The 23,409-nt window shown below is 46.3% G+C and overlaps 1 protein-coding gene across 2 annotated transcripts in view; it reads right to left on the bottom strand.

Annotated features, from left to right (window-relative positions):
* The window catches only part of LOC118774668 (protein kinase C beta type-like), a 113,096-nt gene that overhangs the window by 18,968 nt on the left and 70,719 nt on the right, over positions 1 to 23,409 (bottom strand). For both annotated transcript variants that reach the window (XM_036524082.1, XM_036524072.1), the window contains exons 9-15: positions 18,384 to 18,530; positions 13,059 to 13,232; positions 10,639 to 10,730; positions 6,943 to 7,005; positions 5,740 to 5,878; positions 3,518 to 3,598; positions 2,767 to 2,874 (exon numbers count right to left, since the gene is read on the bottom strand). In XM_036524082.1, coding sequence (XP_036379975.1) covers positions 2,767 to 2,874; positions 3,518 to 3,598; positions 5,740 to 5,878; positions 6,943 to 7,005; positions 10,639 to 10,730; positions 13,059 to 13,232; positions 18,384 to 18,530 — 804 coding nt within the window. The remainder of the gene's footprint in view (positions 1 to 2,766; positions 2,875 to 3,517; positions 3,599 to 5,739; positions 5,879 to 6,942; positions 7,006 to 10,638; positions 10,731 to 13,058; positions 13,233 to 18,383; positions 18,531 to 23,409) is intronic.

Below are 23,409 nucleotides of genomic sequence, written 5' to 3'. Positions count from 1 at the left end.
AAGTGATTCATACCACTTCCTCCCCTAATTGATTTGTTTATTTATTTCCTTCTTATGAATAATGAGGCAAGCTCATTGTTGGCCGTTGTTGGCTGTTTGGCTTGATCTCCTAGCTCTGGCAGTGTGTCTCAGCTGGATTTAAGGTCATTTGCACTTATGAACATTTGCTTCCAAGTGAACTTGAAGTGATTGTCAAAATTCGTCTTTGAACTCTAGTATGAGCTAACAACTGCCATTCACTTCAGAGGGGAAGCTGGAGAAAATTGTCTCAATGCAAAAAGTGGTTTACAACTCAACCTCCAGCACACTGAAATGCATTTAGTCAATTTATTTCCATCAAGGGCACTCAAATCCCAATCAGCTTCAGCCTGTTGCGCATCATATTGGGATGCATGATACATTATCTCGATTATTACATGACAGAAAAATAGGTGGTCTCTTAATTTTTGCTCTAGGCCTTCCAGAATGACTCTTTTACTGTTTACCTCCTGGACTCTGGGAAAACTTTGCATACTTTCATGCACCGCCTGACAGAAATGATGAGTAGGGAAGATCCCACTCAGATACTGAATTCAACTTGTTCTGTGGTGTGTGCACACCACTGATGATTATCACAATGGGCAAACTCACAGTGGCCCACACACAATCACACAACTAAACATACCACTTATTCAGTACATGCTACAACACCAAAGGGGAATAATGCCTTCTCTGCAAAAAGAGACTGAATGGATTCACTTGGGTGAAAAAGACATCATACCTTTCAGTTACTATAGTCCTCAAAACTTTGAGCAGTCTGGACGTGGTTTATGAAGCACTGCTCTAAACAAGACTCCTCGATCTGGTTTTAACATGTATCAATCATTATTGTGGATGGACTGTGGGGATCAGATGATTCTGCAGTTGCCTGAGTTCGTCATTGACTGCTCTGGAGCAGTCTTCAAGTAGCAGCTCTTTCTATTGGCCCAAAACTTCTCCCTCTCAACAATGAAAACTGCAGACAGGAGGGAAGAGAAATGTCCGTACCGAAAAAACTCATCTTTTGTCTGCTAGGATTCATATATTACCACGTTGCATTTTCATCAAGGTAGTCAGACAAAAAAAAAAGAAATTAAAATTCAGGGCGCACGTCCGTTGATTCATTATTTAATGCTTGCATTAGCATGAATCTATTAGAATACAGGACCCGGGAGACCTTCCCATCATTCTCTTTTCCATCCTATTGTGCATTCCATGGGTGAAGCCTTCTTTTCTGCCCAACAAGGAAAGCTCCTTTGGCCAAGATCAGCAAAATAAGACACTAAGAGAAGTGTTCAGAACAACCGGTGAACACACAGACGCAGAACACCAGCCTTGGTATGTTCTGCGAGGGCAATGATGGAAGACTTTATCTCTTATCCCTGTCTGCATCGTGACCTAAACTGCAGCAAAAGTCACCATGCCAATGACAGGGGGGCACCGGGTTGCACTGATACGATGGCGCTGATACGATGGCGCTGATACAATAAACCCCATTTTTCCATTCGTCTGGTTAAGCTCTCCTGTGGCATGGAGAAAATACGCGACAAGAAGAGGGGGGAGAATCAGCTGCACTTTGCTGGTAAACCCTGAGGTACAGAGTGAGCCGAGATGCCTTTGTGCGGCTGGGGAATTTCTCTAAACAAGCTGCATTAAAAATAATGGAGATCTCAAGCATGACTGAAGATGGCTCTCCTAAGAGCCTCTTTTGCTGGGTCTCTTAAAAGTTGGAACTTGTACGATTGCAGGGATGTTTTAATTATGATCCTGTAGCCTGTCTCCCTGCGAACCCTACGCTGAGGGGATGGGAAGTACAAGGGGACAGACTGATTGCGCCTGCAGTCTTTCCACTTCCTGCAGACAGCAAGTCTACCGACGACCAGAGAGATTTCTCAGCCCTCCTGGCTCCCCCCACTTCATGCACAGGGGCCGCTCCTTCTGTTTCTCAGCCGAGCTGGGAGATAAGTTTTCAAATGCTTTCCTCAGCGGGGGAACAGGGACTTTGTGAAGAACAGTCCTTTAATAAGAATTAATGTGCACTCTCGCAGTCTACCTGCTGACAATGAAATCTGACGCTTCATTGGGTAACTGAGACAAGGCAGCACAGCCTAAATGAAGAAGAGGAAAAAAAAAGCGGGGCTTTGATGTGCATATTAATGAGGGTGGTGAGGGGTTATGGTATTTACAAGGCTGCCCCGTACCAACTGCGGATGGCTTACGAGGCAGCTGCTGGGAAAATGATTCATGCGCTTATGTTGCCGGAATATTAACATTCATTTTCCCATTTAAACAAACAAGAAAAAAGCAGCTTATTGAGCTCTGTGTGTAGCCTGAGCTTGTAAATTGAACACTGTCAATTAGAAAACTTTCGTAAACAAGCTGGATAAAATCTGGGAAAACAAAACAAAACAAACAAAAAAAGAGGCTTTCCTCCATAAATCAGATTGCATTAAGCTAAATTCTGAGAGATGAGTCTCTCACAGTACACTGAACCATGTCCAGACAGCCCCCCTGCCTAATTTGATTAAATCTGATGTAGAACTAAAATAAGCTTATTTTGGTTAGAGTGTGACGGTTTGTTGCGTGGCATAAAAAGACAGCGATGGATGCTGCAGAGGTGGCAAACAGACTCTCTCGGGACATGTGGAAATGGTGGACATGAGAATGGCTGTGAAACTGCATGCCTGCGCGCCTATGACATTGTGACTACAGCAGCCGTGGGAGGGGGGGGCGGGTCCGGTCACCTACCCCTTTGCAGATGGCCACCGCCTCCTTGGACATGGCTTTGGGGTAGGATACGTGGTGCTCCATGATGGACTGGAACAGCTCGTCCTCGTCTTCTCCATCGAACGGGGGCTGCAGGAGAAAGGGAGGGGTGCTCGTGTCAGCAACACTCACACGCTAAATCCTGTGGCCCTCTCATAACACTGAGGGAGCCACACAGAGACGAGAGACTCGTCTGTCATCTTCCCACTCCTACCAGGTTTTTTTTTTATACCACTGCCTTCTTAAAGAGAACGCACAGAGCCTCAACCCCATGACTATAACCCCTAGTCCACCTGGCGTCATTTATTGCACACCGAAGGGAAAACATCAAGGGTCTTCCAGAATGACTTCCAAAAACACAGTAACACCTTTCTGAAGTTTTTCTTAGGTAAAGAGATAGAGTTAATGACCAGTTCTGACCAGGGTGTAATTTACTAAGGTTTTGCATGCAAGACATTACAAAGCCTAAAGCCAACCAGCTTAGCTGTAATTAATAACTGATACTACATACAATTAAAAAAAACCATGAAAATATTTTCTGACAGGTGTACAGAGACTTTAGTGAATATGAGCTGACCTTGAGTGAGGACAGTTATTCTTGCCCAGCAAAATTCTGGAGCTCCAGGAATAAACCACTCATTACTCCCTTCTTTGATAAGTTCCTAAATTAGCATTCCTAAATTAGCTTTTGACTGGAATTACCCCTCAGACAAAACCCATGTGTAGGCCTCACCTGTCCTGCCAGCATCTCATACAACAGGACCCCGAAAGCCCACCAGTCCACAGACTTGCCATATGGCTGGTAAGCAATGATCTGGAAAAAAAAGTAAGATATAGTGAGACATAAGTGAGACATAAGTTTAAATGAAAGAGAGGTCCAAAGAGATGCTACAACATCCACATCAAATGACAGTGGTTGAGGTTGTTCTGGTGCAGAGCTTAAGATCCGCTCCGGCATGAAAAGAGCAGCAACATCAAAATCAGTGACACCATATTTCAGCTTAATCCAAACACATCCATACTTTCCCTACTGTGTTCTAAGAACAACTAAAAAGAATAGTCCCTGCTGTCACATGAATGCAGTGCCTTATGCCGCAGCTACTGACAACCTCTCCCTTGTTCTTCTACTGAAGACTGTGTGTGTGTGTGCATGTGTGTGTGTATGTGTGTGTATGTGTGTGTGACTGGAGTAGGATGCCTCTAAGCTTGGTGTGGAGGTGCACTCTGAAAGAGACAGAGGGAAAGCATTTTTGCAACATGCGGTCTCGCTCAATCTGTGGTGCGGCTGTACTGCAGTAGTCTGCTGAGGCTACCGTTACCCTTCAAGTGTGTAGCCGAGTGTATCCAGAGGCAGTGTGTGACGCATGCTAATCGCTGCAGAAAACCCAGGAAAAATTGATTGTAATGAATGTACTTCATTATTGTGGATTCTCTATTTTGACCTCAGGGAATCAGTGTGCAACTATGTTCCTAATACCAATTATCAGGAGCGTCTACACTGACTGCAAAGGCAGCCTTCCATGCAGACACACACACATACACACACACACACTCACGGGTTATCTGAAGCCTCCATTTTGAGAAACGCTATCATTTTGGATCCATAACCACACACGTATTTAACACAGGTCTCAAATGTGCAGGCAGACTGCTGTGCATTTCAGTCCTTTGAATACTGTCAGAGAATCAAACAACACAATGTTTGTGTTTGCGCGTGCGTGCGTGCGTGCGCGTGTGTGTGTGTGTGTGTGTGTGTGTGTTTGTGTGATTCCAATCAGTCTCTGTTCCTCATTCTGGAACTGCTAGACCTCAGGCAACACCATCTGTTGTTCTGTCAAAAAAACGTGTGATATCTAATCAACTTAATTACAGAGCTGCTGCTGCAGCCTCGGCCCCCCTGCTCCACGTCAAAGCGTCAGTTCCTTCCCTGTCCCGCTGCATGTCCCTGCAACACGCACGCCACATACCGCACCTCACACTCCACTATCCCCTGCAGTGGGATCACTGGGAACTCACACTGGAGAAAAAAATTACTATTAAAATCAGGTGTACACATTTCCCTCTGTATCCTGTGACTACCACAGTGTGTTTAGTGTTACTGAAGAGGACATATCCACACCCACCTGCCAGTTATGCAACTAGTAATGTGAGGGCTCAAGGGAGTCCAAGGGTTCAAGACATCTATAAGCCCTGACTCAGTGGTGGAGTGGGAACAGGGCAGAAGTTACTGGAAGGTCCCACTGACTCTTCACACATATCAATACAGCTGGAGAAGACAGGACTGAGGGGGGTGCAGAGGAGTAACTGGTTGGGGGGTATTACAGGCCAGTGGTTTACAAATTGTGAACCAGAACCCAGTGCTGTGTCACAAATGGAAAATTAACAACAGCACAGAATGCAGAGTGAAACCAATGATAAATGAGTTATTCAACATTAGTTTAACACTGCTGCCGTTAGCAACATTCAGCTTGTGCCTGCACCCCTGTTGCTGAAGAGTACACATAATTCGTTGTGTTTCTGGCTTCATATTTTCCTATCTCTGCCACTGTAAATAAAATAAGGTGTTTTTTAAAATCAGCAGAACTTGACTATTTTATTCAAACCAATGATGATATGACAGCATTTACAGCTTTATGAAATTAAAGGGGAGTGCATTTGCTCATTGGGTGGGTGATCACTGTGGTTCCTCCACCTGTTTGGACCCTGTGGGATCTGCCTCTGGTGTAATCGGCACATTCTACGGCACACATTAATAATACAGCCATTACAGCATATATGTAGGCCACCAGGGCCATTCACCATCATAGACTGCACCACCTCTACTCCAAACGGCTCCTTTAAACCCTTAATGAGTGCTGGGTGGTGGCATCTGTGCCACTGTGACAACGAGGACACGGAGATGACACACACACACACACACACACACACACACAGGCACGCACGCACGTCCCTCACCTCGGGAGCGATGTAATCAGGGGTGCCGCAGAAGGTCTTCGTGGTCACCCCGTCCAACATGTTCTCCTTGCACATGCCAAAGTCAGCGATTTTGATGTGGCCCTCGGAGTCCAGCATCACATTATCCAGCTTGAGATCCCTGTGGCAGAGAATGCGGCGCGGGAGAATTATCAGCGCAGTTTTTAATGGCTCGGCTTTGAACTTATCGCCACGCTGGAAAAAAAGATGACAAGCGTGCCGTGTGGCAAATTCTTATTAAATCATGGGCCGTGGGTAATTGCGGTGGAGTCTGTTTCACTGCTCTGGCCGGGGTGCTGAATGTGGCAGAGAGGGTTAGCGAAAAGGAGAAAAGAGGTTATCTAACTATTCATGACTGCTGTCTGTTTCTCTTGTGACAATCGGAGCAAAAAGGATTCCAGGTGGGCCGAGCTCTGCCACTGTGCACCTTGTCTCAGTGTGCCAAGTGCTGTTTATTAAAACCCTGTTTCACCACTATACATTTAGAAGGGAGCAGCTTGTCGGACGCAATACTGACAAAAAATTATTTAATAATTAGTATTTCTCTTGCTTTTTTCTACTAGGGTTGAGACATGAATCATAAGGCTTTGTTTCTCTGGATTTCTACACGTGAATGGATGCAAGGGAGCGGGAGGACTATCAAGGTCAAACCCTTTTACAGTCTTAACAGGATTGAAATGCGAATCCTTGCGGAGCCAGACTTCCAGCAGGAAATGAGCGTGTGCAGTAAGGCGCTGATGGGAGGAGGGGATGGGGTCTGTGAGAGAGGCAGCAGCAGACGCAGGCTGGGATCGGTGGATGGGAGGGGAGGGGGGGGGGGGGGGGGGGGGCTCTGCGTGCAACATCTGCCACCGCGAGGCGGGGACCTGCCGTCACCCGCCGCCTACCTGATGCCAGCACGCGTCTCTGGCCTAGGTGAGCGGCGGTGACAGGCGACACGGCTTCCCGAGAAGCGTCCCCGCGGTGGCGATGTGTCATTGTGACAGAGACACGGCCTCCCCGCTGCCCCTCAGCTGGCGCTGCCCGTCTGTCACAGGCTGGCGTGGCACCTGGCGCACGGAGCCGGAGCCGGGGGCGGGGCCGGAGCGGGCGCGGGGTAGAGCGCAGACCCGCCGCCCCGCTCAACGTGTCACTTACTGTACGGTGGCGGCGCACGCCGAGGGGACTCACGCCGAGGGGACTCACCGGTACACGATGCCCTTCGAGTGCAGGAAGAACAGGCCGATGGCGATCTCTGCGGCGTAGAACCTGCGAGCAAGAACACAGCGCCGCTTCAGAGGGTGCCTCTCCCAGGTCAAAACACAGCTCAAAGCAACAACATAAACCAACACAACAGAGAAAGGCGGCCGACACTGTGGATGCAGATTCTGCGGATCTTGCATGCTTGTAAAGCAAAACAAAACAAAAAAGCCTATGCGGTCTGGCTCACGCACGGCAAGCCTGCGGGTATCAAAGTGCATCTTCTTCACGTTCAGACAGTGCACACTGGGCATATGGATGACAGTGCTGTAGGCCCGGAGCCCCTACAGTGACAATGCTATTGTTCTGCCGCTGCTGCTGGGGAGGCAGCATCCCCGATGGATGTGTGTTCTGACTTGACAACTCGCAACGCAACATTAACCCCGGCTGATGGGGCTGGGGAGCGGGCGTGTCCCAGAACAAAGGGCCCGGCTCGGCGGACCCAAATCACCAGCCTCTGTCTCCGCCACGCTCCATGCAACACAATCACTGGCCACTGCTGCCAGCAATACCCTGCCCGCACGCCCCGCTGCACCGCTTTATCTGGGAGAAAAGCAATTGGGGGAAAAAAAAATAGGAATTCACATACTAATCAAAGTAAAAATAGAGACTGGGTTTTTAGAAGAAAAAAAAAGGTGAAAGTTATTTTGGTGGTGAGCTTAGCTGCAGCGACAGAGTCTGCAGACTTTGGCTGCAGGGCTGCCGCAAACTGCACATTGAAGGGAGGTGACTGTTTTGGGTGGCTTGTCCCCAGATATCCGTCTGTACAGGGGCTACTGAACACCCCGGGCGTAACCAGATAGGAGCACATCACTGAGGAGGAAGACCGAAAATATAACCCGCCACTGAATAACACAAGCCTGTGTGTGCGTGCTCCCCCGTCCTTTCCCAGGACTCCACAGTTCAAAGCTTTTAGTATTCCTGTCAGGGAGCCAGCTCACAGAGAAGGGAAAGAAACGTCAGAAAAATAATAACAAAAGATGGAGAAATGATTTTTTCCTTTAGGGCACAGAGCACTACAACACCTCTCATCCTCTGGACCTCTGCCATTTGCTTTTATCATGCAAAGTACTTTCTAAATTGTGTAAATAAGAGGAGGGTTATCTGGGAAACAAAAGAGAAAATGCCTTCCACCAAAGAAGTCCCATTTAAATCAACCTGCTTATAAATAAATATATCTACCCTCACCACACACACACACACACACACACACACACACACACACACACACAGAGCACTGACACGAAAGCACACACAGGACTAGACACTACACTTCACACGAGATGCTGCAATTATCAACATACTTCTCAGTGCTAACGTTATGCAGTGAAGCGTGCAAGGGAGAAAACAGGGCCATATCATAATCTCTGCCCTTTGCAGAATGGATAATGAGCTCTCCTCTCCTCACACATTGAGATCTTAGAAAATAAAGCAGTGTAAAACCTCAACGTGCACACCAGACGGCCCGTGGTGGTGAAACTTTGAGTAACCCTTGTAAGGGCTGAAAAAAAGGAAATAAAGTGGCAGAGACACGCAGCCTTGGGAAAAGGTGAGCTGTGTGTCTGTGGCAGGAATGTGTCCATTATTTAGCTGCAGATGAGCGGGAAAGGTCAGCGCAGTCACTGTGGAGGTGGATATCCGCTGATAAGATCAACAGGAGGCATTGGATACCACTTCCTGCTGCAGTAATTCTGCCCGACCCTGCTCTGCTGCCACGCTCAGACTGCTGCAGACCGAACTCTTCACGGTCCGCCCTCTCACGAGGAACTTAAAGAAACACCTCTACAGTCTTTGTTCTAGTGTCTGTATTGAAAGATGCAAAAGGGTGATCTAGGGTGATCTAGTGACTGGTGTATAGTAGTATACTTGGACTCCCTTGTCTAGTCAGGTTGCACAAGTCAACTTGTGGTAGTGCTTGAATAGCGTTATGCTCACATTCACTGGTCTGGGAATGTCGTTAGCCTGGTCTTTCAATTTCAATGGATACACTCCTGTTCTCTTGTGCTGGAAGTCGCTCTGGATAAGAGCATTTGCTAAATTAATGTAATGTAATGTAATGAAAGAACAACTTCAAAAATGACCAAAACAGGACTGTGACCCAGAGCCAACCGCAGATCTTTCCTACTATCGAGGCAAGCGGTTCATTTCTTTTGGTGGAATCACTTATGGAACTGAAATGCTGGGAAAAACACACACAGGGATGAAGCGGCTCAGAGCTGCAGCAGATTATGCAGAGGCCCCCGCGTCAGACGCTGTTTGTGCCAGTCTGCCAGGCTGTTGACATCTCAGTAAACTTTCCCGGAAAGGGGAGATCCTGTCCCGCTCTCAGGTGACCTTGTCTTGACAAGGCGCTCGGTGCTGCTGTCGAGCTCCACGCCGGAGCCTCAAACCTGCGCTGATCACTGAGGCGCAGTGAGACGCGTCCGGTTCAATTAGGATGCCTTTCTCATCCTCACCATTTTTCCCCCTGTCCTGGTGGTTCTGTCTCTTTGTTGGTGTGTTGAGAGGTTTTAGAAGATGGGGAGTGCGGGGTTGTTCCAGTCACACAATCATCAAACTAGCTTCAGCCCAAAGGAGGGACTGAGATTGTCTGGGTTCAGGACCGATCTATTAAAAAATGGCTTACAAATGAACCCGAGCCATTTTATGAGGACCTACGTGTAATACTACAACTGCAAGTCATTGGGACACATTTTTACACCAGTGAGCTGTAGCATAAGCAATATCAACACATACGTTTCAGGGAAAATGTGTTTATCTCGATGAATTTCTGGCTGAAATGCACAGCATATGGATCAAATTAACAGATACGATAAACCAATGTTTATAACACAGGTTAGATTAGATTATAATACACTGATTTCAAAACAGACTATATTTCTCTTTTTTTGTTATGCCCCTGTGTAGACAAAGTGAAAGCAGACATCCAAGATGGAGCTAGCTGAGATGTGATGAAATGGCCAGGTGGTGATGTTTTTCTCTGCTCCTGCTCCATAATGAAGACACTGCATTCATCATAAGTGAGAATGCAAAATTATCCAGGTAGAACAGAAAAAAGTATGAAGTAATCAGCAGGCTTGGTACACAAAAGCAACTGTTTGCAATTTGTGACACCATCCTGCCTTGCACAGATAATACTCCACAATTATCAGTGGAAGTCGGCTGGGAGCACACTGGCCACAAGGTGATTAGTATGATGGCAAACTCAGTGTTTATCATGGTACAGCACCACATGGGGTCAGAAATGTGAAAGAAAACAGGAATAATGGTGAACTCATACATGCGGGATTTACACCAACAATAGTTCTGAATCATACTGTAACTTATACTATTATTTTCTCAATAAGAGGTGTGTGTATGTGTTGAGCTAGCTGAGTTCACTTGTTAGCTCAAGTCTTTGTAGAGAAACCACCTTCCCAGCATTTATGTATAAATTTAGCAAAATCTTTGAGAAAGCTTTGGGTATAACACACATCTGAGAATATGGGTTGTAATAGGTTCTCCACAGGGAATTCAAATTGTGCAAAAAAACTGTATTAACTGAAATAGCAAGGGAGAAGGAGCTGTCTGATGCTCAGGGCACTTGTATATATTCCGAGGGCCCAGTGCTCACCCTGACACCACAGAGAGAAGAATACTCACACAGCGTGGGGCTCCTTGAACTTGCCAACCTGCTGGATCTGGTACATTAGGTCTCCTCCATTGATGTACTCCATGACAAAGTAGAGGCGGTCCTGCAAGGCAAGGAGTGGAACACAGTCAGGGTTCTGTAGAGGCAGCAGTTAGAACAGAGTCAGGGTTCTATGGAAGCAGCGCTTAGAACAGAGGCAGGATTCTATGGAGGCATCCTATCTGAGGACTGGGCCACTTCTCATCTCCAAGAGAGAGGCACATCAGATGAGGTAGAATTACTCAAACTGCACCTACAGGCGATGCAGCATGGACAGCGCCCTAAATCCACATCCCAGAACACCCACGAACAATGACTTTATCCACTGCTCGTGTTACTAAGTGCCTGAGAGTCAGGGTCAGACCGGTATTTTGGGGGCTCGCAAGCAAGGCGCGAGCTGAAACATCCTTTTAACCCCCGACGGGAAGGAGGAGATGACGGTGCAGAATAACATAGCCCAGTGACAAATGTGTGTAACAGGCAGCCTTTCCGCTCTCTGGCTGCCTGCCTGTCCTGCCAGCAGCAGTGATGCACGGTGGGACTGTGTCTGACTGCCAATGGATGGCACAGGAGCATGAGCAGCCCAGCCTTTCCCATGATCCTCCACAGGCCCAGATCAGGAGAGATGGATAGGCTCATTATCTAAGCCTCCAACACTCCATGCTTTTATTTGCTCAAGGTCATTTTCTTCTTCCGATTAAGCCAGTAATTTCGGTGGAATTTAGAGGCAATTCCTGATGTAAATTAGGCACTGTGCTTCAACATTAATGAACTGTGCATATAATGCCAGCTGCCTTATGTAAAGCTATTTAGTCCTTCCCCTCCCCACCCATCGACACACCCTTACAACTCCCTGCCTACCAACCCCACCCTCATTCCTGAAAAACTGCCGCCACTAAGTCACAACTGCAAGAGAGACCCGGAAATGTTGTGCGGCGGTTATTTCAATATGACGTACGTTGCTTTAAGTTTCTTAATTGCTTTTTTTTCCAGAGCCACACCGATAAGTCTTTTTCCTCCCCTCCGACGACTTCTCCTCGGTTCTAATTGGAATTCCTCTGGCTGCGTGAGTATTGGTCAGGGGATTTAAAGCGTGGGGGGATTACGCTCCTCAACAGCTTGAGTGCCTGGAGGGAAATGTCAGCCCTGGCCGTGTGAGAGGCAGTCCCACCACCGCCAGTGAGTGTGTGTGTGTGTGTGTGTGGCCCTGCTCCTCAGTGGGAGCCAATGTATGACACACCAGGACTCTGCAGTGCGCTCCCCATGGGTAAAGCCCCAGGAGGGGGGTGGAGAAGCTGCCACACAGCACTACTGACCCCATGGATTCTCCACTACATTATGTTGTTGACATAGGGATGTGTTTCACTGCATTTTGCATCAGCTTTGAATGACTTGCTACAGGCTCCCAGATAAATATCCCAGAGGTTCCTATTCTAAGGAGTTTTTGTACGTGGGCTAAATTTATATGACCTTGCTTTAATATTTTTAAAATTTTCATTCTATACCACATGACAGCCCGTTCATTTCAAAATCGAATTTACGTGGTCGTGTGCAAGTCTAATTTTGACATTGGATATTGGTCTCTTACCCTTTGAACTGCATTTGAAAATGAAATAAAAGGAAACAGTAAACAATTTCACTGTTCATCACTATTTTCTTTTCTGGAGGGAGTGCTTAGAAGGAGCATCTTTCTGAAAGAAGCACGGTGTTCATTACAGAAATAATGAGACACATTCCAGGAAGCTTCCTTCCTGTGGTATCGCCTTTCTCTGCCTCACTTGCTTTCTCTCTTCCCCTTAAAGGAATGTTTACACACGCTCCTGACCAATGTCCCACTGTTTCTTTCACTTCCCTGCAAACCGCCTGCCTCCCATCATTTGCTTTACAATGTGCAGTATTGGGCTTTTTACTGTGTCCTAGATAAAACATGAAAGCACTCATGCTGCCCTCCTCATGTCAGACACAGAGCACTGCCCCCTTCCCATGCTTTTAATGCATTCAGTATTTATAGCCGCTGGCATGTAGAGTCGTTTGTAGATTCATGTGGGATAACATGGAAGAGACACGTGGCTAACTGTGCTCAGTTCAGTGGGTTGGCTCAGACAGGGCGCTGTCTTATTGCACATCCTCTCCGCAGGCAGCTCCCCCCACACGGCACTCATCAGATAACGCTGCACATTCGAACAGAGCTGCACGGGGGAATATGCAGTGCAATATGTTCAATTAAACGCCCCTGCACTTAAAAGTGCGCCGACATTGTTGTGCACGTGGAAGTGGGCTCAAAGTGATGCATCATCGTGAACAGTAAGGTGCGGGCAAAGCATGCAGGCTCTCCCTGAGAGGGTGGAGGCAGAGACAGGGACAGGGTGTGGCAGCGGGGCGTAGCCTTTACCATGGTCTGAAAGCAGGAGTGCAGCTGAGTGAGGAAGGGAGGCTTTCCCGACAGCGCCAGGACTCTCTTCTCCACCATGGTGCACTCCACATCATCGTCCTGGATCACCACGTCCTTCTTCAGGATCTTAATAGCATAGAGTTCCTCAGTACCCTTTCTCTCTGCCAGCATCACCTGGGAGGGATCAGGGAGGGATCAGACAGGAAGGGGGGGGAGAAGGGGACACACATGTTTGACTGGGGTCTAAGCAAAAGAGTTCTGTCATTGAGGAGGCAATCCAATCTCTGTGCCTGGAGTGTGTGTAGACTGGCACAGAGTAGCGAGTGAGAGTGTGTGTGTGTGTTTGTGCGTTTGTGTGTGTGTATATGTGTGTGTGTGTGTGTGTGTGTGTGCGTGTGCATGCTGGCACTGAGTGGAGTGAATTGGTGTGTGTGCAGGCTGGCACAGACAGAGTGGAGTGGGAGGAAGCAGTTGGAAACCAGCGAGGTTAAAAGGTTAAAGCAGACAGATCTTCTTTACAGATGGGAAATCTATTCAGTGGAACAGAAGAGACACACAGACCTTAAAAGGTTGTTGAGAGCCCCAGGCAGGTCTGGGCAGACATGACTCACAGGTGACCCACACAGCACAGAACTCCAGTGACTCCTCACAAACACAGTGCAAACACCGGAAGTATAGACACCACACACATACACACTAGGGACAGGCATTCCAGCATTTGTAATACTTGAGTACTTAAGGTTAAAAAGAATACCTGATGACTCAAAGAAAAAAGGCATAAAGTGAGCTGGATAAATATCAACATGCTACTAACAACGGTTAAACTGAAATATGTCAGTAGAACATAATGTCATATATATCTTATATAAACATGCTTCACGCAAAAGAATGTATTTCTGTCTCAGAATACATGATTTTAAAAATATATTCATATCCCACTTAATCAAATACTGTACACAGGATCAGAATAACAACGGTGGATTGTTAAGATTGTTCAAATGCAGCTCTCCAATTTAGACAGCTATTCAAAAGAAAAAAAAAAATCATGATTTACCTATAACTCTGTTGAAATAAAGTGATTTTAAATGTTATTGCCAAAGTCCTGTCTGTGAAGTGCCAAGCATATGCAGTGTCGTTTGAGGTAAAAGTTCAAAGCAGCATCCAATTGAAAAAACAGCCTGTCACAAATATTTTCATTATACAAAAACGAACTCACTAAAAACAGCTAAAACCGACACAAGTGCAATCTTGCCTGGGGGCACTCACAGCTTCCAAACCAAAGTCTGCCTGTGACAATTTGTTTATGACAGATATGATTTTCGCATTGTGTGTGCACACAATGATGGAACACACACGATTCTAGCCCCTAGGCTAGTCCACGGTAATGAAGAATATCTGTGCTTCTGGAGCAGAAATTGCCAAACAATACAATACAGGTCAAACTAAGCTAGTCAATAATTTAGAGAGAGAAAAACACCATCAAATACTGTCTAACGGAATTTAATATTATTTTTAATGAAGTATATATCTTAAAGTTGGAAGCCCTGTTATGTCACCAAGAAGCCTGACAAAAATCATCTGAATATGGTTTTGTCGCTATAAAGACTAGGTAGACAACCGATGATAAATGCAAAGTTTTTCACCAGGTCAAGACATTAAAAAAAAAAACAAAACACAGTTTTCTTAACATAAGTTCTTAATATAAATAAATTCATAAAAATATAAAAAAGTTCAAATAGCAACTGCATGAAAAATAACTGGTACCGTGTAGCGAAGGGCGAGAGCGGTCACCCCACCCGGCCTCAAACCCGGGTCTATGGGGTACCAACCATGCCACTTTGACCGCAACGCCAAAGAGCCAGGCTCGTTGGTATGGCAGTCAACTCAACCGTAGTGACGGCACTCCGTCACATACTGTAAAAACATTACTAGTACCATATCTGTGCAAATGCATAAAGTAATGCAGAGTAAAAATGTTACCTTTGCACTCACATCAAAAATGTGACTTTTATTAGCTGTAAAAACAGATACAGATCATTGTGATTATGCAGATTCCTAATGTAAAAACATTATGTCTTACATTGGAAGACGGAATTCAAACTATTTCATTTCTACTTCATTTCTATTACTAATAAAAATCTTGTATTTGATATGACACCAGAAAGTAATATATTTATGTCTACATACTCTGAGGACAATACCACATATTTTCAAAATCATATCCATTTTGTTTTCTAGCATTACATGGTATTGCACGGTTTGTTATTTTTTTAAAAAGGTTCTGCAACTGTGGCTTATGTTAATTTGTTTACTGTAAATGTGAGGCATATTCTAACAGTCCCTTTATGATGTTAGTCTCCACGCAATGTAGTCTAGAATTTTACTTTAAGTTCTTATGAAGCTCCATCCTGAGAGAGACTACTGAGTCTTCTTGTCAACATACACCCAAACAACTGTGGCAATCCATATCATGCCTTTTATTCAAGTGCTCCACCTAGCACAGCTCAGAAACACCAGCCACCAGCCTATTCCATAGAATGTTAATAAAGAATATTCACATTATATAATAAGAGAAATAAATCACATTCTGCATAATTTCTTCACAGCAACGTGCACAATCACTTAGATACCACAGAAATAACTCAATCACCAAAGTGCTATACTTTCAGTTATTGAATAAAATGCAGTATTCTATTGCTGATAAATGAGTCACTCAAGCCCTGCACGCCAAACATAGCAAATATTTTAAGTAATTTACCACTTACCAGATGATGCAATATTATATTACTACATTAAGAGTTAAAGTAGTATTCCAATGATAGAATATTGCATCCATCATTTCTATACTGTAAAATATTATTTTCATGACATCAATGGGGGGAGGCTTTATCACCCCCACCTCTCTTTTTTTGCCTTGGAACGTCTCTATACAGATACAGCATTTTAAAAGACAAACTCGTCCCGATGGGCAGATGGCAAACAGATTTGGGTGTCAAACAATGGGTATGCCGGAATAAGTGTGAGTGATGGGGCGGCGGATTCTGACTGCGCTCATTTTAAGCGGGAGCCCGAGGGCAGAGAAGGAGAGAGCGAGAGATAGGCAGGGAAGACACGAGATTGGCAGATAGCACTCAGGCAATTCAAAAACATATTCTCCACTCCAGAGAAATCTGCGAGCACATCTGTCGCCACATGTCGCCCGCGTCTTCCAGCATCCCCCATCTCCAAACACAAACGCCGGGCCTCAGCCAAATCAGAGAAGCAATTTCAGGAGGGAGCGATACTAAATACATAAATACAGACCCCGGTGCTAAAGGTCGCTTTAAGCTCGTGGAAAAAGATTTATACTCTGCGGGTTGAGGACCAGAATATTTTAAATTTGACAGGTTTGATAAGGGTGGAGACATGTAGAAAAAAAACCTGTATTTCACACTCTGTCCTCCTCCAATTCTGTTTGTATGGTCCTGTAAGGGCCAGGGGAGGGTGGAAACCAACACAGTTGACTTACAGGACATGCCATTGCCCTGGAGCTACAGAGATGTAAAACACCCAGAAACAACCCAACAGTCAGGATTATTAAACGATATATGAATGCTATGCAAGTAAACCTTATTAAATCTTATGGTCACGACACAATATTGCTACTCATGTATGAATGTATTTAAAAGCAATCATACACAGTCACACAAGGATGAAACAGGTGCATGGCAGAGAAGTGCATTTCACTTTAAGGTCAAAATGAAATTGTAAATGTAGAAACCCATTGACTGGTAGACTAAAACTGTTTCTACCTTTTTAGTATGCACATATTTAAATAAGTACAACACTCCTCCTCTGACCTCAGAACAGATATCCGCTTTTGGTTTTGAGGTATTTCAAGGTCCTTTGAATTTAATAAATAAGGAGCAGCATTTTGTTTTTGAGGATGCTGTCCAGACTTAAGACCCAAGTTCATCAACATTCTGACTTAATATGCTCACAGAAAACAGGAAATGTTAGCTTCAATGAGGGGACCATCTGCCCCTCGCTGCAAATGAAAGCATAAAACGAGGTGGAAAACATTCCAAAAAGCCTTCCAATGCAGTACCACTGGGGCAAATTACTGTCACTAGACTTCATTATCAACCCACTGCATGTAAAAGCACAAAACAACTCAATATACATGCAAGCACAAAGAAACAAGAAGTAAGACAGTGCCACTGTATATTAAAAATTAAAATCAAGAGTGGAATTTGGCTGGAAAGTCTCCTCCGAAGCCATAGATACGTCTTAACAAACACTCATTACCATATTTATAACATTTGGCCTAGTAAATGACTTCAGTGACACATTCTGTTTCACTGGCTCTAACAAGGATTTTGCTAATGCTCCAGCGGTACAGTCCGTAAACAGCCTTCCCCGTACCCTGCTCTGGGACTCAGTAATTAACCGCTGCCGGCATCGAGTGTCAGCTTTTTATGTGGGTTTAATGGCGCGGCTGGAAACATGCTGCAGTAAGAGCAGTAATTAAAACAATAATAGTTAATATATAATCAGAACATATGTCCGGCAACAGACCGATAGGCAATATAGTGGTGTGCGCCACTCCAGAATTGACTTTCAAGGTCAAGGTCGGCTTGATCCGCTTTCCCTCGTGGAAGCGAGGCGTGTTGCTTTTAAAAGACACAGAGGTGTAGGAGCTTGAGGGGCACACACATCCTGGTGTGAACCCTCCTGTCACGAACTGTTCCTGTTCTTTCCCCACAAAAGTGCTGAGTGTGGAGAACCTGTGGCTGCATGGCCCACTCACCACAGGCCTTCTGGATGACAGGGATCTGTCATCAAGCTTCACGCTAAATCGCTGCCATGGTGACAGGAGGAGGAGGGGGAGGGATCACAGCAGCCTGCCCCACATCAATGCCGCCCAACTCGCCTGGTATTCTGCTCCAACCAGCTACTCTACGCACAATCTACAGCTTGCAGCGGCTGCGTGGATCATTCAGATCCTCAGCTCTGATCCGCCAGCCCAGATGTGGAGGAGGGAAAGAATCCAACACCCAAACGTGTCGTCCGTTGCCAAGGCGATAACGTCAACCAGGACTTTGTATAATGAGCCAAATGAAGGTCTGCCAGTTAGCATCAACATATCAATAATTTTTTAAACGCCTGTCACCATGGAAACCATGTGTGCCTGGAGCCTTGACTGTTGAAGGCAGTGCATATGTTTCTGCAACCCTGCTCCCCCTACCAAAAGCCCACTGCCATCCATTCCATCTCTTTCACCCTCTAGGTTGTTTCACAGTCACATATGGAGCCTGACAGAGACGCTGAAGATAGGGGTATTACCTTTCCAAAACTGCCCTTGCCCAGTACCATAAGGAAGTTGAAGTCAGACAGCTTCATGCGGTCCTGGTTGCCATTGTTGTCAAATTTGGAGATGGCATTGGAGGAGGAGCTGTCTGTGTTCTTTGTGCCAGGACCAGTTCTGGCTCTCTGTGAAGAGAAAGAGATGGAATGTTAATATAGATCATCCATCATCAACTCAACACATCATACACCACCAGTCTGTCCACAATAATTTTCAACAATGCCCTTTCACATATGACACTCATTTATGTGTATTGTTCCATAACAGTCCACTGCAGTGTTTCAACTCCTTGTCTATTATAAACGTATTGGGTAGCACGCAGAGATCATAACGACCTGTACACTGTAGGACAACGGGTTGTGGTTTACAAAAACTCATGAAAATATTGAAGAATTCTGTACAAATCACTTCTATAGACCTGTCAGATTATCCCAAAGCAGTTCTAAGGTTGCAAGTGCCTTGTCTAAGAGCATGTAACAACATCCATAACATAACTAAATTGTTTCATGAATTTTATTCATTTATATGGTCTCTTCTACTAACACACATAAGACACATTTTAACTATCCATGTCACAGAAATGAGAAAGAGAGAGAGAGAGAGAGAGAGAGAGAGAGAGAGAGAGAGAGAGAGCATGTGTGTGAGAGAGAATATGGTTACTTGGTAAAATGGTATTTGAGAAACACATTACTTCCTCATCTCCTGCTTATGTTCCTTTCAACAGTGAGGTGGAAGTGTGACGCGCCTCTTAAGGGCCCTGAGATGACAGAGTATGACATCTGCCCTCCCCTCGGCTCTGGCAGACCGGCATAAGATTTCCAGTTCCGCCTGCATATCAGAACCAATGGCGTCACATTGCAATCAACACACTGCTGGCCCCAACAGACCGCTAGCGAGCGGCTCAGTGAAGCCTCATCCTAGTTACTTCAGAGCATCGGTGAGAGAGCCGCCTTTGTTCCACCGGCAGTGCAGGCCGTGGTGGGGGGAGAGCCACGGAGGTTTGGGTGTGCAGGGAAAGCAGTCGCGCACATTTTCGCACTCTCCCTGGGTGCACGCTTAATGGCTGGCAGGAGGCTCCGAGTCCGGTCTGGCAGGCTCTGAGACAACAGCCGTGCCCGCGCCGGGGTCTTATTAATCTTCATTCATTAACACATTTGGCAGAGAGCTGGGGAAAGGCACCCTGCTGCTTCTCTTCCTGGCTGCAGTTTGTTTCCTACAAAGAGTACCAGTGTCATACTGGTCTATCCTCTCTCCCTCTCGCTTCCTCCTCCCTCTCCCTGGTCCGCGCGTCGCCCCGGTGAACCCCCGCGGCTTGGCGGTGCGAGTGGGCGCCTCCGCGTGGGTGTCTGTGTACCGCTCTATGATCTTGGAATCCTCTCAGTTTTCATTTCCAGAAACATGCCATATTGTGAAACAGGCACAGGGCTCAGTCTAGCATAAAATTCCATTAACCTGCTTCCTACAGTTCAGTTTGAGCGGTTCACGCAGCCTGTCACCGAGCAGAGGCTGGCAACCGGCCTTTTGTTTTGTGTGTGTGTGTGTCCCCTGCTCCCTCCTCCTTGTGTGTGCCGTTTACGTTTCGGTGCGGACTGTCCTGACTCAAGGTCACCTGCGAGACTGTGGAGGGCTGACGCGGAGCTGCAGATACAGGAAGACACAGAGATGGACAGACACGCTGACAGGGTGATGAAGTGAGACAGAGACAGAGGCAAAGAAAAGCAGAGACAGAGAGGTACAGAGAAAGAGCCACACTGAGAAACACATAGAGGGATGCAGACAGAGATAGACCATTGAAAAGAGAGACAAGTCTGATCTCAGATGTCTCTCCTGCTCTCCCATAACCAACATCCTATTTAAACTGAATCTATGTCTCATCTTTGAATATACACTGAACCCAACAAACGTCACTCGTGTTTTTCTACTTTTGCTGTTCTATAAGTTTCTTAGTATGCTGATTTGTGTATTCAGATCTTAGTAAGTCTCTTGTACATATTTGTTTTATTATAAGTAGTGTAACTTGCTTATTGTATTGGGCAGCACTGTTAAAATTAATGCGAAGTGGACGTGGACAGGATAACAGATCCCAGATCAGGCCAATAACCCAACATAAGCCTGGAAACAGTTCGTCATAGTATGCGTGGCCCCAGAGCAAGCACAGGACTAGTCATCAAAGGCTGATTAGATGGTCAGTCAAGGCAATGAATTCTCTACTGAAGTGGAACTAGAGGCGTGTTTTTTTGCAGCTGGTAAGATTTAAAAGACTATCTTTGTGTATCTTTGTGATGACAACACCCAGGGAGCAACACTTGATCTCTTGAAGAATATTTCCACCACAAAACAGATAGCAACAGATATAAACTGACACCCAACTTTTTCAGTGATCGCTTCTGTACGGTCGAGGAGTGTCAGTGTTAAAAGCTCAGTCCATCAGGGCAGCAAAGCAGAGAGAGACAGAACGGGTATAAGAAATAAATATATAAACAAATCTCCCCCTTTTAAAATTCTATATTCCTGTAGCGCTGCCAGGGCCTGCTCTCTTGGGACGAACCCCTCAGCCTGGTTCCTCGCCAATTAGGTTGCCGCCGGGCTGGGTTGACAACAACACTGTGGATTTTGCGACTGAAAGAGCAGGATGGCGCTTCTGCTAAAATCTGGGCGCTCCCTCTGTCGAGCGGAGAGCCGGAACCTCTGACAGCAGATTATTCCTGCGCTCCGTCTCCGCCTGCCCTACGTGTCGGTCCCCATGAGGGTGTGGGGGAACAGGCAGAGTGCCGCTGCTCCCACCGCGCCTCCTGTTTTCTCGTCTCCCCCCCCTCTTGTTATTAGCATCTTCTTGGCGCAGCCGATGCATTCCTATTTCTCCCTTCCTTTTTTAAAGAGGAAGGTTCCAGAGGGCAGCAGTTTCTTCCACCAGGGATCCTTTTCATGTGTGTTGTGATACTCGACACAGGTCTCTGCATACAAATGGAGGAAGCGGGGGACTGCCAACGGCAATTTGTGATTACGCTTCAACTTTAATACGGAGAAGAGCGGGGCGTATGTGTGACCCAGAGCTCAGTGCTCACCCCCCCCCCCCCCAACACCCTCTAAGTGAAGTGAGTCAGTCTGGATATGCGGTGTCCGGACGGAAAAGGCCCACACTGCCAATGAGAAGCAGCCTGACAGAGACGCTGAGAGCACCAAAGGTCAGACCTATCGATTTCCAGCCTTCGTGAAAAGGGCAGGGTTACACAACATTAACGCACATTGATTGGCAGGGCTGTTGGGCTGGTTCTGGGTCTACTCCACCGGGAGGAAAGGGCACCTCCTCTGTCCTTGCCATCCCGAGCAAAGAGGCAGAAGTGTGGGGGTGGAGAAAGGGTGGGGGTAGGGTGGGCGCTGCCATACCAAAGTGGTGAGGTGCGAACCACCAATGTTTAAAAACTTACTGTGAGGGTATGTGAAATCAATCCATGAACAGGAGATCAACATCGACTCCTGAGATGTGATAGGGACATTCTGTGTCCATCTTCTCTCATTTTTGCCTGCCACGAGAGCATGCAGGTACCTACCTCTACAGGGATCATGCATCATTTAGCTGCATGAGCAAAGTATGGCAGGAAGTGAAAGACAGGAAATAAAATCATGAAAAAAAACTATCAACAAGAGGATGTGGGGGAGCTGATCCAATCAGCATATATCAGCATCCTTTTAAACTAGCATGCGACTGAATGAGAGTCCATATCAGCAATTTCTGGTGTGACTCCCACACTTTCACAGGGGGGCACTAGGTCTTTACTTAATGAGGACTTGAGGAGAGACAACGAGGGCAATGAAACTGTGGTTAGACATTCTGTTTGTGTAAGCATCATTTGCGATGATCCCGCTATCAGTGGGCACGGAGACGTGGCAGAGTGAGAAAGGAGGGCTGGAACAATGAACACTGCAGCTTTAGAGAGCACATAAACAAAGGGAAGAGGATCATTCGGTGGCCCGCCGTTCCTGGCCATTCTGCTCAATTCTGATCTTTGGTCCAGATGGGCTTTTGAAGCAGACAGTGGCGGCATGGCAGTAGCTGTCTCTTCAATCTCATTCTGGGCTGCTTCTGTTTACTGAACATGTTCTGGGATTATTAAAGAAAATTGCAATTTGAATTTACATATAGCTTGTGTGGCAGATTCTTTTGTCCCGCGATAATGCCACAACAATGCTTTTGGAGGAAATTGTATTTTTCAAACTGCTGCATAATGTATTGGAACACTGGGGGTCTGGGAGCAGGGCGGGAATGAGGCTGCATTGACACTAGGGTCTTGCATTACCAGAGCCTGCACACCGCAGATCACACACACTCTCACACACACACACACACACACACACACAGAGCATGCGGCTTTTGGTCAGAATCCACTCTACACAGCACACCTTGCAGAGGTATGATAGGGCATCATTTTCAGAAGCCACTTATTAATAATGCCATCATGAAGATTTAAGCAGCCATTCCGCTGAAGGCTCTGGGTGAATTATTCAGCGGCCTTCTTGGTCAGTGGACAGACAAATCTCTTAAATTGGAAATGTCAAGTTAGGAAGAGAAATTTCCCCAGGAGGCCCTGCGTGTGATTCGCGTGTTCAAGGTGAGCCTTTCTTGACTATGACTAAACGGGAGACTGCAAAAGAGGTTTATTTTGATGTAGTAACGTTCCCCCCCCGCTTAGTCCTGGGGAAAAGTTGCATTTCTCAGAAATCTGGGAAAAAAAGAGACACGGGTGGCTGCTGACACTGCAGCAACATCGGGAGCAACAGTGCCAAGCCGCCGTGGCACCGGGAGGTTGCAAATGGACTTTTTCCAAAGCAGCTAAAAGTGTAAAACTGTTCGTGCGGCAGGGAAGCGTTCTCCCCGGTGCTGGGGTTCCAGCCATGACGGCTTCCCTGAACCCCAGAAACAGAAGTGACTGCTGAGCTCCACGGGGTTCCCAGAAGAAAACCCCTGACTGATCTTGTGATTACCCTACCTAACACTTAATGCCT

This window comes from Megalops cyprinoides, chromosome 1 (genome assembly GCF_013368585.1).
Source record: "Megalops cyprinoides isolate fMegCyp1 chromosome 1, fMegCyp1.pri, whole genome shotgun sequence".
NCBI lineage: Eukaryota > Metazoa > Chordata > Actinopteri > Elopiformes > Megalopidae > Megalops > Megalops cyprinoides.
This window is presented reverse-complemented; position numbering and strand designations above follow the sequence as displayed.